The sequence below is a fragment of the Antennarius striatus genome, chromosome 14, assembly GCF_040054535.1.
Source record: "Antennarius striatus isolate MH-2024 chromosome 14, ASM4005453v1, whole genome shotgun sequence".
In the NCBI taxonomy this organism is placed as follows: Eukaryota; Metazoa; Chordata; class Actinopteri; order Lophiiformes; family Antennariidae; genus Antennarius; species Antennarius striatus.
Window position 1 is genome coordinate 5,815,158 of NC_090789.1, and position 16,906 is coordinate 5,832,063.

At 40.6% G+C, this 16,906-nt stretch overlaps 1 protein-coding gene across 2 annotated transcripts; it reads right to left on the reverse strand.

The window, feature by feature from the left end:
- Positions 1-173: 173 nt before the first annotated feature.
- On the reverse strand, positions 174-12,245 carry ndrg1a (N-myc downstream regulated 1a). 2 transcript variants are annotated; one of them, XM_068332302.1, is made up of 16 exons: positions 12,092-12,245; positions 7,654-7,728; positions 6,932-6,967; positions 4,787-4,892; positions 4,399-4,519; positions 3,879-3,941; positions 3,718-3,778; positions 3,183-3,269; positions 2,974-3,030; positions 2,775-2,878; positions 2,610-2,666; positions 2,464-2,515; positions 2,316-2,363; positions 1,927-1,962; positions 1,553-1,604; positions 174-904 (listed from the first exon to the last, which is right to left on the reverse strand). In XM_068332302.1, the coding sequence occupies exons 2-16, from the start codon at positions 7,708-7,710 to the stop codon at positions 675-677; spliced, it is 1,167 nt and encodes a 388-aa protein (XP_068188403.1). In that variant the 5' UTR covers positions 7,711-7,728; positions 12,092-12,245; the 3' UTR covers positions 174-674. The 2 variants fall into 2 exon arrangements, with proteins under 2 accessions (XP_068188403.1, XP_068188404.1); XM_068332303.1 differs by lacking the exons at positions 6,932-6,967; positions 7,654-7,728; positions 12,092-12,245 and adding an exon at positions 5,408-5,561.
- Between the last annotated feature and the right edge of the window lie 4,661 nt (positions 12,246-16,906).

Consider the following 16,906-nt stretch of genomic DNA (forward strand, 5'->3'; position numbering starts at 1 on the left):
AATATACTTGAATCCTTTCCCTTAATTTTCAAAGTTATGTAGGAATTTGTGAGGCAAAATGCCATCTATATTTACCCAAGTGCCTCACCATCCTGACCACATCTACAAATCTCCTACGTACAAACGATAACAATTTGAACATGGAAAAGAATAAATGAGAAAATTACAGTAAGAACAGAAAACAGTCATTTAATCTCAGGTATATTTGAGAAAGCTGTGTCAATATGTTGACAATGGATAAAAACAGGGAAATGGAATTTTTAAAAAAGTATGAGATTATGAGATGCATGTACAAGCTGATGCACTTGTAGCCACAGCTACCTCTTGACATTCTCTGCTTCAGTGTCCTCAGAGGCTGCGCTGCCCCTCACCATACACTCACCTGACTAACCAGCTCAGAATGACAATTCAGGAACACAATTGATCCTGATCTTTTACTCAGTATTTCCTATTTTTCTCGGGGAATCTCAGATGAGTAAATGGTCAGTTGATGAGTATCCATTGTGCGTCTTAAAAAGAAATACATATATTTCCAGGTATACCATCTTAACTTCACCGTCCACATTGTACGTGTGTGTGTGTGCATAGGAATGTGTGTGTCTGTGACGGTCAGAGGCAGCGCAGCACAAACTAAAAAGGACCTCGAGAGGTTCGGGTGTCTGGAGAGGTTTCACTTAGCAGGACACTTCGGTGGACTTGGGCACGGATTGGTCCACACCGCTGGTGGCCGTGCCGTCCACGGAGCCGCTTGTGTGGGAGCGGCTGCGCTGGTTGTCAGCCGTATGGCTGCGGCTGCGGTTTCCCTCGCTGGTTTGGGCACGGGAGCGATTGCCTTCGAAGGAGGTGACGCTGGAGTTGGAGGCGGTGCGGGAACGGACCAGGCGAGTCATGCTGGCAGACGGCACTGAGGGGAGAAGAGGAAGACTTTATTGGGCTTCTGTTGTTTTATGTTAGTCTGTGACTCCACTCCCTAACATTTCAGAAGTAATACTATTGTTTGCACAACGTTATCTAAAACTATAAGCTATAAAAATCTATAATGAGCATCCAAACTCAATTCATTATCAGTCAGTAAATTAAACCACATAGAAAACTTTATACACTGCATGTACTTGACTTATTAATTTATTTTTAAATATTTTTAAAAAGCTACAATCAGTTCCACATCAGCTAACTAGACCAATACAATATATATTTATTTATAAAAATATGTATTAGTAAGGGCTGTCCATGAATAGTAATAACTTATTTAGGGCTGACTGGTACAACCCCAGAACATTATCTCGACATTTCTAAAGCTGTCCTTTGTACATCTTGTCAAACAATAAATGTTTAGAGTCGACCTCCAGTCGAGTTCGAGTTGCGCCACAGTGAGTACATAAGTCATTTATTAACTGACACCCAGGAGCGATAAGGACAACGAGAGGCCTGAGGCTTCATCTCACCTCAGGGTGGCAAAAAACTCACCTTGTCAAGGTGTAAATCAGAATTTTCACACTCATACTTTCTGTAAAGTCAAATAAAAGAATGCTTGAATTTCTGGAGTACTTACTATATCCCATGCCCTGGATGAAGTACTTGAAAGCTTCTGTCAGTTTGGCAGGCTGTAGAGAAGAAGAAAAAAATAATTCATGATTACTACAATAAGTTACGTAACTCTGTCTAACTCAATCTCTCCTCCAGGGTGTGAGATATGACAGCTGCTATGAACAGGTGCAGCACAGGGTGGAGGATTACAACCTGACAACTGTGGTTTGTATCTGCCACTTGTTAATGCTCTTATGTGTAACCTTCTTATGCCATCCACTAGTCCATCTGCACCTCAGCAATGATTTTTTTTTCCATTGCTGCACACGCAACTGCACATAGTTAATAGATGTTTTGCAGCCCCCCCTTCATTTCTTTTGCACAAACAGACATACACACCTGGTCGACCTGGGGCATGCCGCCGCAGTCAGCCATCTGTTGAAGAGGGAAAACACAAAAAGAGGCCATTAGCATTTAGCATACTGGCCTTTGTACATAAGCACAGCAGTGGACACACGCCATTACCCCCACTATTACGCTCTACGCATCCCTTTTTAGCACGCCAAACACCATGTTCCTGCTAGTTGTGGCTGATAATAGGTTGCCAGAGGCCAACACAGGTAGGTCAGCTGCATACATACATCCAGTACATGCGCCTGCCTTCTGGGGGTGCATTCACTAAACCTTGTTTAATATGTCACTAGGTAAATGCTGAGCCTGTGAAGTCTTAGCCAATGAGTTTCAGCAAGGATTTTGTAATCTGAATGAGGACGTGACAGGACGTTTACCTTGAGGAGGGTGGTCTTTGTTGGGTCCAGCTTGGTGTTGCATTCAACCTATGTGGGGGAGAAAATGATCTCTTGAACAGTTTCTTATATAATTAGAAATCAGTGATATCATCAAGTATTAAGCAATGCAAATTATGCCATAACTCACCACAGCCTCCACAGCGGGAGAGTTGTCACCAACCACCAGTAAAGAGGGGCACCTACATGTAAAAAAAAAAGGCATGAATCAGCACTAGTGATTTTATAATGAACATAATACTGCTAAAAATTTACTGTTGATGGCCAGCGACTCACTTTAGGGTTCTGACATGACTTCCAGGGACTGGCCTCTCAATTTCCAGATCTCTCCGACTACAGACCAAAAGAGAGACATATTTTATAGACAAGGTTACATTTTATTCCCTTCCAACATAATCAACTTATTTAGAGCTTTCTGCAAATGCCTCACATCTCCTTTACCTTTCGTATGACTTGACAAAGAGATGCAGGTTGAACTGGTTCATGTCGCTGTTGATGTGGTGGCGGTATGTTCCCACCAGGTCCTGGTTGTGATGGATCTCTTCCTGTGGTGATCAGTTATAAAGTTTCAGTCAAAAACACACGGCCTTGTACCACTGGAGTGAAATCTGGGTGAAATCATGATGAATTGGATCTGTACCTTTCCAAAGAGGTGGCTGATGACCATGTCAGGCAGGTCATGAGTCAAGCCGCTGAGCTGTTATCAGACACAAAAACTAAATTTAGCTTTTGCTCAACATTCATTTCTTCTGAGCTTCACTAGTTCACAGTTTCCTGTTAGCTTCTGGTAAGAATTATACAAATAATTTACTATATATCTGCATGGATGAGGCATTAGCATTACGTTACCCTGTGTGCAGCCCAGTCCATCCATCCCTCAGCACATGGGTTGATGTTGATGAGCATCAACCCCTCCACCATGGTTGGGTAGTCCAGCTAAAAAGGCACAAAGACCAATATGTATAAATGCAATATTTTGTCAGTATTTATTTTAAAATAGTGTCTAAATGTTATTTTCATGGACAATGGGTCTTTAATGTAACATACAGACATCAGAAGGTTAAAAAAGGCTTTTTAATACATTTTTAAATAAATAAAATGCACAATGGTGCACAATTGGGGGTGGGGGGTGGAGGGTGCAAGAAGCTTTTAGCTGTTTATCTGTCAGCTTTGTGTCGACAGCATGAGACTTCCTACTGAGCACAGTGTTAGTGTTGAGCTGATCTAGTACATTCCTTCGGCTTCTGTGGCTCAGCAGGCTCAAGTAATAAGCAGCATTATATTTCCAAAATCAACAAAAAAGGAGAAACATTAGCTGACTTTGCTAATCCTAAAATGATTAAACCCCAGACCCATTACGTCTGATTGAAAATGGAAAACTTACAGCGAATCTAGTCAAAATGTAGGCCCCAGCTCCAATGCCGATTCCAATAAAGGTCTTGAGTCTGCAGTGAAATATACGCAGACACTGTTAGAACAACAGGTAAGAAAAAAATCCTAAAATAGAGTGGAAACTGCTGGGATGAAAACTGCAGGTTAACGTACCCAAAATGCTTCAACACCAAGGGGAGGGTCTCAGAGATTTGGTCCATTGAAGGGTATTCGTATCTGGAAAACATTGCAGCAAACTTTAAGAATCATTGTCATGTAATCAGTGATTTATGTTAATCAATGGTGTCGATATCAGCTTGTAGTAGTCATCTATGTTTTTAATTATGTTTTCCATATTACAATAAGTCTGAGCTGCTTTAAGGCAAAGTCCCGCAATCGGAGCAGAGATTAGGTCGAACAAGATAAACACACATCTCGAGGAAAAAACAAAACAAAACACCTGCCTAACTAGGTCGTCTTAAGTACATCCGCTGTGATCTACCTGTCGAGTCAAAGGTCACAGACTGCTTGGCATATATTAAGTGCATGCGAGTGTGTGTGTGCGTGTGTGTGTGTGTGTGTGTGTGTGTGTGTGTGTGTGTGTGTGTGTGTGTGTGTGTGTGTGTGTGTGTGTGTGTGTGTGTGTGTGTGTGTGTGTGTGTGTGTTCTGACTGTGTTTGTGTGTCTGGCTCACCCAGTGGAAAAGGTGTTAGCTCCCTCATGCTGCCCAGGGGCATCAACGTGACAAACAGCAAAGTGCTGCGTGATCTCCGACATGTCCTCGTGGTTGAACAGCGTGTCCCAGCAGGTTTTGTCTGGAATGAGGCGCATAAATGACCCTTAGCTTTTAAGTAGAAATAATAAGTGTGTCTTATAATGCGCGACACGCAGGTGTTCCAGCTCATCATCATGCAAATCAGGGTAGTTATTGGAAGATGTTTGATACGGTAATGTAGTAGACTTAACAGTGTGAAGTTTAATTGAGTAACCCAGTTGGCGCAAGCTTGGTGTTTCAAAATGGGTCAGGCTTTAAGCACAACAACATATGTTTCACTTAAATCTGCAGAAGGAGCCAGGCTTACGGTTCAGTCCAATGTCATGCATGGTGAGGAGGAATGGTCTCTCAGCCTTAGCAATCCCCTTCATCGTACAATGCACCCTTCCATAAGGAGTCTCCACATCATGTTCCTATAGGTGCAAGAAAATTAAACTCATTAATTTTCCAAATTCACTCGGTTAGAGAGTAATTTGATCAAATTCAGTGTAAACTTCTAATTTCACTCATCTAATTTCACTAATTTCCCTGCGGGGATTAAAATCAGTATGTAATAAAAAAAATAACAACTTCATGCTCAAAAATCGCACCAGAAAACTTTGTTAAGCAACAGAGTAATATTTCCAACAAGATCATATTCACATGTCCTAACCGATATGACCCGAATGAAGAGGATCTTTATTCTTGTTTTATGCATTTGGTTCATTTTATTCATGGAATCAAAATTTAAGCTTTAACTATTAAACACCAAATTAAAAACGAAACAATAAATGTTTTAAAAATGATTAAAATCCAGACAATTCCTTCCAAAAAAGCCTCATGAATGTCTAAATATATAGTAATTGCTTTGAAAACAGATTCCACAATCCAAGGGGTAATATGAAAATTACCACTGTACACACAAATAATTCAATGTTAATCTACTCACAGTCACTTCAATTTCAGTGACGACAATCATTTCCACGTCAGAACCCTCCAACACCATGTTTGTAGAACCAGAGTTCACTGCTGCTCGCTACTCAATAGGTGGAGTTGCACTTGCTCCCAGTGCTGTAGATCCAAATGTTGGTAAAGCCTCTGAGGGTTAAGCTTTTATACCCCGACTTACCAGTTAGCCTAAGCTGCTGGACTCCCATGGAGCATGCAGGCTGGTCAAAACAAGCTAACTCTGAACGAGGAGATCCCTAAATTGGATCAACAAAACTCCAGACAGAGGAGCATTGGCAACTGAACCGTTATGATGAGTAAGTGTTGGATGTTCATCAATGGGAGAATATGTTGAATGATTAAAGGAAGGGGAATATGAATATATTCCACACAAAAAAATATTTTTCAAGTAATGCTATATATGAATTTTTTTAAAATGTCAAATGTGACCTAAATTATATTTCTTAAGTCCAACTTTTTGTCAGAAACATTTTGCTTAAAAAGATAAAACGGTCATTGTCACAACAATGTTGTTATAGAAAAAATTGTATTTGCATAAAACCTATATTTTAACCTAAATAGAAGATGAAAATCCAATTATGTTTGTAGACTTAGGTCAGATGGTGACCTGACCTGTATGTCATGTAAAATATGTCATGACCTGTCAGGTTTTTTTTTTTTTTTAACCAGTTCGGACTTCATTGGATCTACTCTAAAAGGAACATCCTGGAGAGGCGTGTAACCTGTTTACTGGATGTAATGTACATGTAAACATCCGAGGATTCACCTTGCTCCACCTACCCTCCGCCTCTGCAGTACATGAGCACGTAAGCTGCACAGACAAGATAATCCTGCAAGAGCGCACGTCTGCAACTGCACACCGTTGTTTGTGAATGCATCCAGGAGGCTCAATGAATGTCTGGAGTAAATCCTTATCACAAATAAACATGTGGCTGAACAGATGACCTGTAAGCTCACGCACTCTAACTTTAAAAGAGTCATTATGTTAGAGGTAAAGGTCAGTGTGTCTTTGAAGCTGATAGGACACATGCTTAATACCAAGACTGCCTTGCGGATCAGGGGTCTGAGCCCTGTACAGTGTTCTGCAACATCCACAATACTCAATAAAAATGTGTATGTGTGTGTGTGTGTGTTTGTGTGTGTGTGTGTGTGCGTGCGTGTTTGTGTGCATTTGAGTGTGGAGGGGCAAGTGAAAAGTTTGACAAATCCACTCCAAAGTGTGTTTTATCATTTGCAGTCACTGAGTGAATTAGTGGCGGCCCAATTAGATTTCAGTCCTAATAAAATCCTAGAGGATGAAAGGTCATCAGCATGATTAATGATCCACTGTGATGGCGCTGCTGTTCAGAGGCCGGGTGTTTCTCTTCAACCACTAGGTGGTGCCAGACCAGGTAAATAGTGAATAGTGAACCAGTGGAAGTCCCACCAACTTCAAATGATACAGTTTGGGTTCAAAACCTTGGGGGAAATACTGGATCGTATGTCTTGTTTGTGCAAATCTCACCTTGATAACAAGCTTTTGGACGGCTTCTCTCAGGCCCTGGAAGAAAAAAACGAGGAAAGTGATAAAAAATAAATACAATCAAAGCAGTAATGTCCTATACTGCATATCATTATACAGTAGTTGTAAGCAAGCGATTAATGATTCCACCTTGTTCTTTGAAGCCTGGGGCAAATCGAACAAAGGTGAGTCTAATATCTTCACAACTAAGTCAAGGTGTACAATAAAATTCCCTTAAGTCTATTCATGCTGTGTTGCTTTAGAAGAAGAACAAAAACAAATTACAAAATGAGCAATTTTGAAAATTAGGATTCAGATAATCATATGTTTGTTACTGTACTTGAAGAGATTCAACATCTTGTAAGAGAATCTTACAGGATGTTGAAATGAAAATAGAAAATATTTGGATGATATAAACATGGCTGATAGCTTTATGTGAGGTATCAAAAAATTCACAAATTGCTATGTGCTTAAAAATCACTTGCTCTGTCAGACTGGCTTATTGCCTGTTTGAACAAAACAAAACTGGCATACATATGATTGTATACAGCTGTATTTTAATCTTAAGAATTTCACTGCTTTCCTCTCCAAGTTCTTACCACAGTAGCTTGAAAAATATACGTTGCACATGTATTCCATCCATTATTTCTTGCACAGTTAAAAAAATAAATAGTTGTAAAATGTCTATTTCAGACTTGGTTGTGTTTGGAGTACAGAGTACATACCGCCAAGTCCCTGTCAACCAGCAGGGGTTTGGACTCAATAACCTGGATCTCCTCCATTTCAAAGAGCTGCAAAGCCTGGTGAGAGAGAAATCAGAAAGTTTAGGCAGTGATTTGGTCACCTCAGCCAAAAAGAACGAGTTCTCAACATTCATTTGAGCATTCATGGAATTTCTGCTATATCACAAATTGTTATGCAAATTTCTGGCTGTCGTCCTCAGTTATGGATGAATTATTACAGATATTCATCAATATTGCCATGCTAAAATCACTGATTTTTGAAATAGATAATGGAACCAGGTTGTTTGTTTTTACAGTTCTTTTATCAATAGGAAAACCCTGAAGGGAGTCATTCTGACAGCTCAGTCTGAATAGCTGAGCGTCTCGTCATCTGAATTTGGGACTTTTTTTTTCCTTGTCAGAGATCTGAGTGTCCTTAGTTGAACCTGTAGCACCTGATGCTCATGACAAAGGAAAGGCAGATTTAGATAGTTAATGACAGACTGATTGATTTTACTCAGTCATCTAAGGGTGGTGTACAGGTGTTAATGAGAAAATATTTTAATTGCTGTTGCTTTGGAATTTGGTATTTAGAATTCCAACGTCTTGTTTTTCTGGGTCATTTTCAAGTACATATAGCCTGTGTTTCCCATCATACAGCATGTTTAGTGGAAGTCAAACATCATTCATCATCCATTCAGTCATCCATTCTACTACAGCGAGTAGGAGATCCTAGATGTTTAATAAGGTCTGATCCTGGACGTGAAACTCTCGTTCCCTTTTTCTTTGTCTTTCCCTTTCCAACATCAGTTTGATATTGTTGCATTATAAACCTGTATCATACCCACAGTGCTGCAATAGCAGCTAATTGTCATTCCAAATTGGTGAACTGGTCATCCCATTGGGCTAACATTCCTAGGAGGAGCAAAGGTTAATAAAACAAAAATTTTTTGGAATGCTTTTGTCCTCCATTGGTTCTTTTTCTTGCACATGCAATGAAGTCTCTTGCTGTCTGGACCTTGTATGCATTGTAAATGATAAATGGTTTGATTTTATTCCAGTTTATATTTTAGTTATATTTATTACAAAGATCTTTTTGTACCCATGCACATAAGGACCCCAAAAAGCCCCTTTCTGTGGCCTTCCAGCACTTTGCCGTTTGAGCCATAGATTGTGAAATACTATGTACTGCGGTAACACAAGCTACATCATTAGCATCTTTTACATCCCTTAAAAGTTTCATTTACAGGAGAACGTTCATGAATATGCAGTATGTTTCTGGATTGTATCTGCCTGCTCTTGCAGTAACTGTATTTAACGCACATGTGCTGCGCAAAAAAATATTAACGGGCTGAGATGTTATCATTTCACACAGGATCGTAAACCTCATAAAAGTGAGGCAAAGTTCGATGGGGCCACTGTTTGAACATTAGAACGGGTGTGTTTCTTAACTACACGACACTTATTTTAAAAAAAGGACATGAATAAGGTACGTGAGCACAGTCACGCACACAAAAGGTGTAGAGAGACAGGAGCATGCAGAGACTTGTGTCGAGTTCGGCGGTTCACATGATGGGCCACCACACCTTGAGACACAGACAAACTCATGACCCAAAGAGGTAAAAGTTGAAGCAGGAAAACGAAAAGAGAGAATCCAGACACTGACTTCTATCATGTGTCTAAATGTTGGAGATCAAGGAGACGACGGCTCTGCATACAAAGCAAATCAGTCAGTTCAGACGTCTCTTTGTCTGTTGGAACCAGCAGCTCCTAAAAACCAGAGCCTTGTCTTCCTTTCCCTCCCTGCTGAAGGGACACCCATGGTCCCCACCAACACACCCCAGTTCCTCACTTCCCCCTCTGTTGGCTTTCTAGCTCTGTGTGTTCTGCACATTCCTTTTCCATTTGTCTTGGTTTCTGCTTGCTTGCGATCAACTGTGTTTGCTCCTTCCAGACTCCATATATCTGTTCGGCACTCTGTTTCTGTTCGCCTTTGTTTACCGGTACCAGCAGAAACCTAATCACCAGCAGAAAACTGATCAACCTACAGGACCAGTGGCGTGCTCATCAGAGCAAGGTAGTCCTTTTAGAGGAAGTCATTCATTACTTTTATAATGCGGAGATGTTTTGCACAGCAGAATACACCCTTGACTCATGCACACACACACACACACACACAGACACACGCATACACCACACTGTCAGGGAGAACAGAGACCGGAGCAAACCAGATCGCACAATAGCACAGAGGAAGAGTATCACACAACCAGTTCATTTTTCTGCTGAGGCTCTCAAAAAACATGGCCGCCACCACCACACTGCGGGAGCTTTGTAAGAGAGGACATGAAATCAGCCCCCGGTGAGATTCCACAGCCATGTGAGAAAAGGGCTTGTTCATGAATTACAAAATGAAAGGCCCGGGGACGTTTCAGGTCAGGGGGGAAAAAAAAAAAAGGTGGGGGAGGGGAAAGAAATGACTTCCTGATGCCGACACATCACATCAGACCAGAGACAGCTAATTAACCATTATTTACCAACCACTTGAGGAACGCAGTGGTACATGCATACCATGCCACCTGTCAGCAGGTTGGCAGCAGAGAGAGTCTGGCTGGGGGAGTGAACTGAGGCAACTAGGTCGCCTGCTGTTTACACCAGCAGTGCGCCTCCAACCGTTCACATTGCTTAGCTAATGTTTCACCTGGCCAAGGGGGAGGGAGGTGTGTTAGTTTAAACCCAAGGGATCCAAATCCAAAGCAATGAGATATGATTGCAGCTGCCTTGACATTTCTTATGTTACAATTTTTCACATTAACTTCATAGATGATTTAAAATAAACACATGATCTACAGTTGGGACATGAAGTGTTTCTTTGCTGTTCTATTTCTCTCTCTCTCTCTTCACCAAGGTAGGGGTGGGTTTCTACAGCATAGGTTAATTCCAAACTGGCTTGGTGACAGCTTTAATCACACCAAACCAGTTCTTGTGGGGGGGGAAAAAGGCAAACTATTCACTCAAACATCTCTGGTTTGGCAGAAGTGAGACCTTGTTATGCAATCATGAACAGGAAACAGGGGGAGGATAGAGACTCGGGACGATCTGAAATGGATAGCACAATATCAGCAGACGAACGCACTGCAATGATTAGTGAAATAATGGTCATCTGTTTGACTTGAAGTCTCATGAAAGTAAGTGAGGCGCAACAGTTAAATTAACTGTCATTACAGGACTTCTGTACTCAAAATCCAACTTATTTTTCAAGCTTCAACAAATCCCATGAATATAATTTAACTTAAATGTCAATTCCTGAAAAGGTGCCTTTTTTTTTTTGATTGTCTGATGATTAAAGGTAGCAAAAAGATCATATGATTTGAGCTGAGAAGGGGAAACACTTTAGCAAAAATGCATTATTACAAATTTTGAGATATGACACCACTATAAACTATGTTTATAATCGGTGAGCCAGAACCAGGGCCGGGTCATCCTTCCTCCATCGACTTGATGCAGTTTATAAGTGCAGGGGGCCGCCGCATCCATCTGCAGAAACAATGATTGCTTTCCTAATCTTTGGGAACTCGTTTAATCTGTTAAATCCCTGGTTTTGAAACATCAACAGAGCAGCAGCAGGCCTGGTGGACTAAGCTGACTCAGACCTACATTTTCAGATTGTAAGAGATATCAAAATGTTGACAGGGACTCTGCGGTGTTACAGTAAATCTATGAGGAGGGTGTCAGAGTGGTCTGGGAGGACCATTGCTCAATAGCAATTCTTGTGATCTGTTTCTTCTAGAACCACCACGGCTAAGACAGAACACCAGAGATCAGGTTCTTTGGTTTCTGTTTTTAATTTGCAGATTCAAAAACAAAAGAAGCAACAAAGTATACTTTATTTTTGCAGATGGACATCACTTCAATCATTTACTCATCAATCACTTATTAATTGTGTTAAAGCCCCTTTCACTCGCCAAAATGCAAGTATGTTAACTTAGCTGGTTTTATATCGAGTCTATCATTAAAAGAGGATTTGTAATTAATAATTTGGCATTACAATGCTCATGTAGGTTCCATTTATCACAAACGCTTCCCTGTTTGGGTGCGCCAAGCGTAAAAAGAAAAACCCTATAACCTCTGATCCTCTTCCAAGTACACGCGTCAGAGACTGGAGCGCCTCACCTTACCACAAAAATACGCGCGTCATCATTCTAGAAATATGTTTTTACATAACTCACATTTTCTAGATCTGCAAATCATTAAATCAAAGAACCAAATAAGTTGCTTTATGTTTTGTGGGACGTGAGTTGAAACATCTCCTTGACGCAGACAGGAACACGCAACATGTCTCGACACGCTGACAAAACCAGCCAACACATGCAGAAGACAAGCGTCCAGTTCTCTGGGAAAAAAAAAAAAAAAAAAAAAAAACGGATTGGATTCGAAATCCTACCTGTTTTAACTTCGAATTTTCCCCGATCTGAGCACTTCCAAGTTCGCAAAACTTTTTTTTTTTCTTCCCCCCGCTCTTCAAACTGCGCAGGACGCACACCACTGGCAAAAAGTGTTTCTTTGTTTACACCGTGAAGCGCAAGGCGGATGTATGAGGGAATTTTATAAAGCCTTGGGGCGCGCAGGCCGGCCCACTTTCCCTGCTGCACTGTCTATTGGGCAACAGCAGCTGTGGGATTGACACAGGAGTTTGATTATTTCCAGCAGTTGCATGATGAGGAAGCTGAGGACACAGATGAGCCCTCATGATATAAAGTTATAACCCCCCTCCCCACCCGCTGTTCTAACTACAACTAATCTGTCAGTGAGACTTCCATGTCTACTCATCTCTACTTAAACTCTCACTTGTCTTTTCTGTTTTCTTGTTCTAGTTATCATTGGGTGTGGCTGTTTGTTTTTTTTCTGTCCACACGACTGCTGGAAGAGGTTTGTGTGGAAGTATCAGATGTCTTTACTCTCTGTGCATTGTCACTGCTGTCCTGACTTCTGGGGGGGGTTACTACGACTTCATTCACTGTGAATTCATGGGGTGTGGACAGGAAGCACAGCAAGGCTGCTTGCATATCATTTCATACCAATGTATTACAAGAACCATTTTTACTCACACTCACAGCAGAAGATGTATTTCACAATGTATGAATTATTTTCTGATTGCATAAGGTGAGGAGTCAGGAATGCGGCCAGCCACCCCAGACATGATTTGAAGCCAAGAGAAGATGAGTCTGCTGTAGGAAGCTCTTCACCCTCCCTTAAGTGTGCAGCTGCTGTCGTACAGGTGTAACAGTAAATACCACGGAAGGAACACAGCGTGACGGTATCGTCGACTAAATTACCCACTGTAATCTTCTGAAACTCACTTCTCTAGAATCACCTATTTTGTGGTTTGGAACACTTTCACATGCACACAACATGTGTCATCACAGTGCTTAACTTTTGTGCATATAAATGTCCAACACATCTTCAAACTACAGAGTTTGTGATTTTAGATCCTTACAAAGCATGTGCTACAGTCATGGATTTTACATGGAAATTTCAACACCTGCACAAGTCTTGTGTCTAACACTGCAAATCGGCCAATAAGCGCTACTTTTGGCGACGAGTGTGTGAAAGGTCCTTGTCAAGATACAATAGACGCACTGTGGGCTTGTAATGTGAGGCCTCTGATTGGACCACATTGTACAACAGAGGCATTGGATGACAAAAAACACTGCTAATTTGATGTCAGACTTTGAACATTAAGAAAATTCATCAAGAAATAAGGATAGAGGAAATTCAAACAGAAATTATTCACTCAGATATGCCAGTGCATGAAAACAATGTACAGTATAGTGAATGTGAAAGAGATCATGTGGCTGGCTCCATGCTCTCTGTCCAGCTATCATTGTGAAACAAAGTGAGCGATCAAGTGCAGCATATTTGGGCCACAGTGTCTCATTGCTTGATAAACCAAGTGGACTTTCACCTGGCTGATTGCAGTGTTTGTAGGCAGCTAGCTGTTGGCTTCTTAATATGTTCTCTTATCATTAAGCTTCGAGGTTCGTTTAATGTATTTTATTTATGTCGATAAAAATAAAGCTAAGATTATACTTGTGAACATTGTAAAATAGGTAAAGACAAAGAAATTGCTGGATGAGTTAGTGTTAAATCACAACACGTACTCAGAACGACCATAACAGGAATGAACTACTGTGAAGGAGTTTTACAGGAAATTAGATTTTTCTGTTTGTTATTTTTCTCGTCTTTCTGTTCTCGTTCCCTTTATGACAGTTCCTCTAATAAAATAGTAAACTCTACATCCAGCAGTAATTCTGTGTAAACTGCTTCTCTGCTGTGTGCCAGTTAGGAGTCACTCAGTTGAAGGATGTTTGATTTCTAAGTTCATGATCATGATGAACCGCTGCCTACTGCAAACAGTAGATAGACAGCCTGTGGCCCTGGGGGTCAAAACCCAACCAGTCTGGTCCCTATAGCTGAGCACCAAATATATTTACAATAAATATAACATGATTATGGGCTGTTTCATGACATCTGTTCTTCACCGATTCACAACATGGTCCTCCTCCAGGCTGGATTCAACCAGTCAGGTCAACAACAGCGCTACACATGAAATTGTACTGGATTTCACGTAGGAAAGTATTTGTGTTTCTTTTCTATTAACAAAAAAAAACTGTCAATGGTTAAGTGTGGCGTCCTGCTCAATCATTACCTGCAATGTCTGGCCCAGTTTTGTTTCTTGTTAAATATTCTGAGTCTGTTAATAAATGGGAAGCGAACCTGAGGTTCGTTTCACAAAGCAGGTTTAGTGGATAAGTTAACCCTGAAATCAGGGAAAACCAGGGTTTCCAGTTACTCAAAGGGAGGTATTTAACCCAGAGTCAGAGGAGGAGCCCGAGATTGTTTGTCAATTTCCCTGGAGATAAAACAGTCAGAATCATCAAGGAAGAGTTCCACAGGATTCCAGGTGAATGATGCAGAAATTTGATAAATTAGTTGGAAATTATATTCTCTTAATGACATTGTGTTGCAACCTCAGAATTGGATTAGTAACTTCAATTTCTTTTAGGATTTTCCAAGGCTCTCTCACATAATGAAGCTGATGATGTGAACAGGAAGTCCAGTCCCAGCATAAACGTGCGCGGTCATGGAGATTGACTACTGTTTAAACATGTTAAAGGTTGCATCATAGATAAACTAACATCTGTTCAGATCGTATGTGAAGCTACAGACTACATTTCTGATGTGGAGGTAAGGTGTTCTGGGTCGGTTCCTGACTCACGGACGTATGATGAGTCTTACCTGAGCAATAGACTGTAACATGGTCAGTAACATAAAGGTTTGCAGTAACTTACTTGTCTCTGTCCTTTAATCCACTTAAATATATCCACTATACATCACAGGACACTTTGATGGCTTTTTTTCTGGAGGACAGGGGCTACCTATGGCAGCCGAGGCTGTTGACCCCTGACACTGAAGCAGTGGCTTCAACCGCGGTCACTGCAGGACGAAACGTTGCTTTTTCTTCCAAAAATGTACTCGAATTCGGCATATGTGTACATTAAAATCTATACTTCAACTTTTTGTTCTAGTATAGCGCGGAGCGCTTCTTGTCCGTCGTCATGCTGACTCGTCAAATTGTGGCTCCATTGATATTGCCTTATTAGAGTTGTGTCGCACCTGCTAAATTCCGGGTGAACTTACCCTGGGCTGCAGGGTTGTTAACCCTGCTTATTGAAACGGATCTCTGAAGGGAACAAAATAGATGCAACTAACTAACTAACAAAGTATGTGTTAGTAGTTTAACATATTCAGCAACCAGCCAGTAGTTTTCCCTTGTTTGAGCAGGTTTGCTAACACACTCCTGACTCCATCTTCACATTGAACAGACACTTACACAGCTTGTTTCGACCTTCTCATCTACTCTCATAGGAAAGTGAACAAGCACATATTCAAAATGTGAAACTATTTCTTTAAAGACTAAAGATGATATGTTCCATCCCATTCACGTTTTATTTAGTCATGTTTTGATTAACAGCCATATCTTTTCCCTTTGCAGACAGTGCTTGTTGTAATCCTCTTGTATATGATAGCTGTGGTTTGTTGTCCCATAAACCTTACTAACAACACCCATGCGTTTTAATTGATCGAGCAACATCCTGTTCAATAAGCTTCTGCATGGTTCCAATATTAATTTTTTTTTCTTATCCTGTCCTACATTCGATGTTGATAATCTAAATAAGGTGCAATAACTGCGATAAGACTGTCCTCTTTTCTCTTGATGTTGATAAGGTTGGTACTGAATGACTGAGTAAATGTTGCTGTTGTACAACAGTCATCATTAAACAGTAAAGCTTTACAATGAAGTTTGTTTGGTCTGACTGCTCCTGGGGACAAAGGTTAAACTAACTGGTCAAATAAGGAATGGGAGCACACCCCCTTAGTCTATTTCTACTCCTGTCAAATGCAGGTCAATGTTTAAAACAATTTAAAGTTATTTCGAGTCCTGAAATTTGTCAAAAATCTGTTGATACATTCAAAAAGCAGTGTGTGGAATAAGTCTATCTAATTATTAAAGGCCTATCTTAAAAATGCATAAAGAATGTTTGGTGTTTTCTCAGAAAGCAAAGTCACAAGACTTGTAACTAATTAACATGTGCTCTTTCGTGTATTTTAACTGCTGAACTTAACCAAAAAAAATTATTTTATACAGTCGACTGACATTCGGTAAGTTCCACTCCTGTGTCCTTCAGAAGAATATCATGAGGACATTAGTGAATAAGTGAAATTCAGCCAGAAATGCAAGGGGAGTGGTGGTATGAACAAGCTGCCTGCATTCATTGTTGCCTAAGAAAAGATAAACAAAGAACGAGTGGACCTAATCCTCCCAGACCTCCAGTATTATTTGTTAGATTCTGTACTGTCGCCTCGTCTTTATCATTGGTGTGTTTTTTTAGATGTCATGACAGAGTGAGTACTGAAGACACAATAGAACAAAAATGATGTAAGACACTGCATTGCTTTCTACACTGTGCATTATTTAGATTTGTCTATATTTTAGATCTATGTAGCAGTAGCTGTGTAGGCATGACAAGGGCAGTAAAAGATTAGGAGACGTTAAATTCAGTTAAATTGGTAATGGAAGGAAAAAAAGGAAGGAAAAGGAAGAGTGTTGCATGACTTTTAGGAAGGAGTTAAGACAGGCTCTGGGTGGTCAGGAGGACAACTACAACTAATCTGATCAGGGAGAGTATGTGGTGTG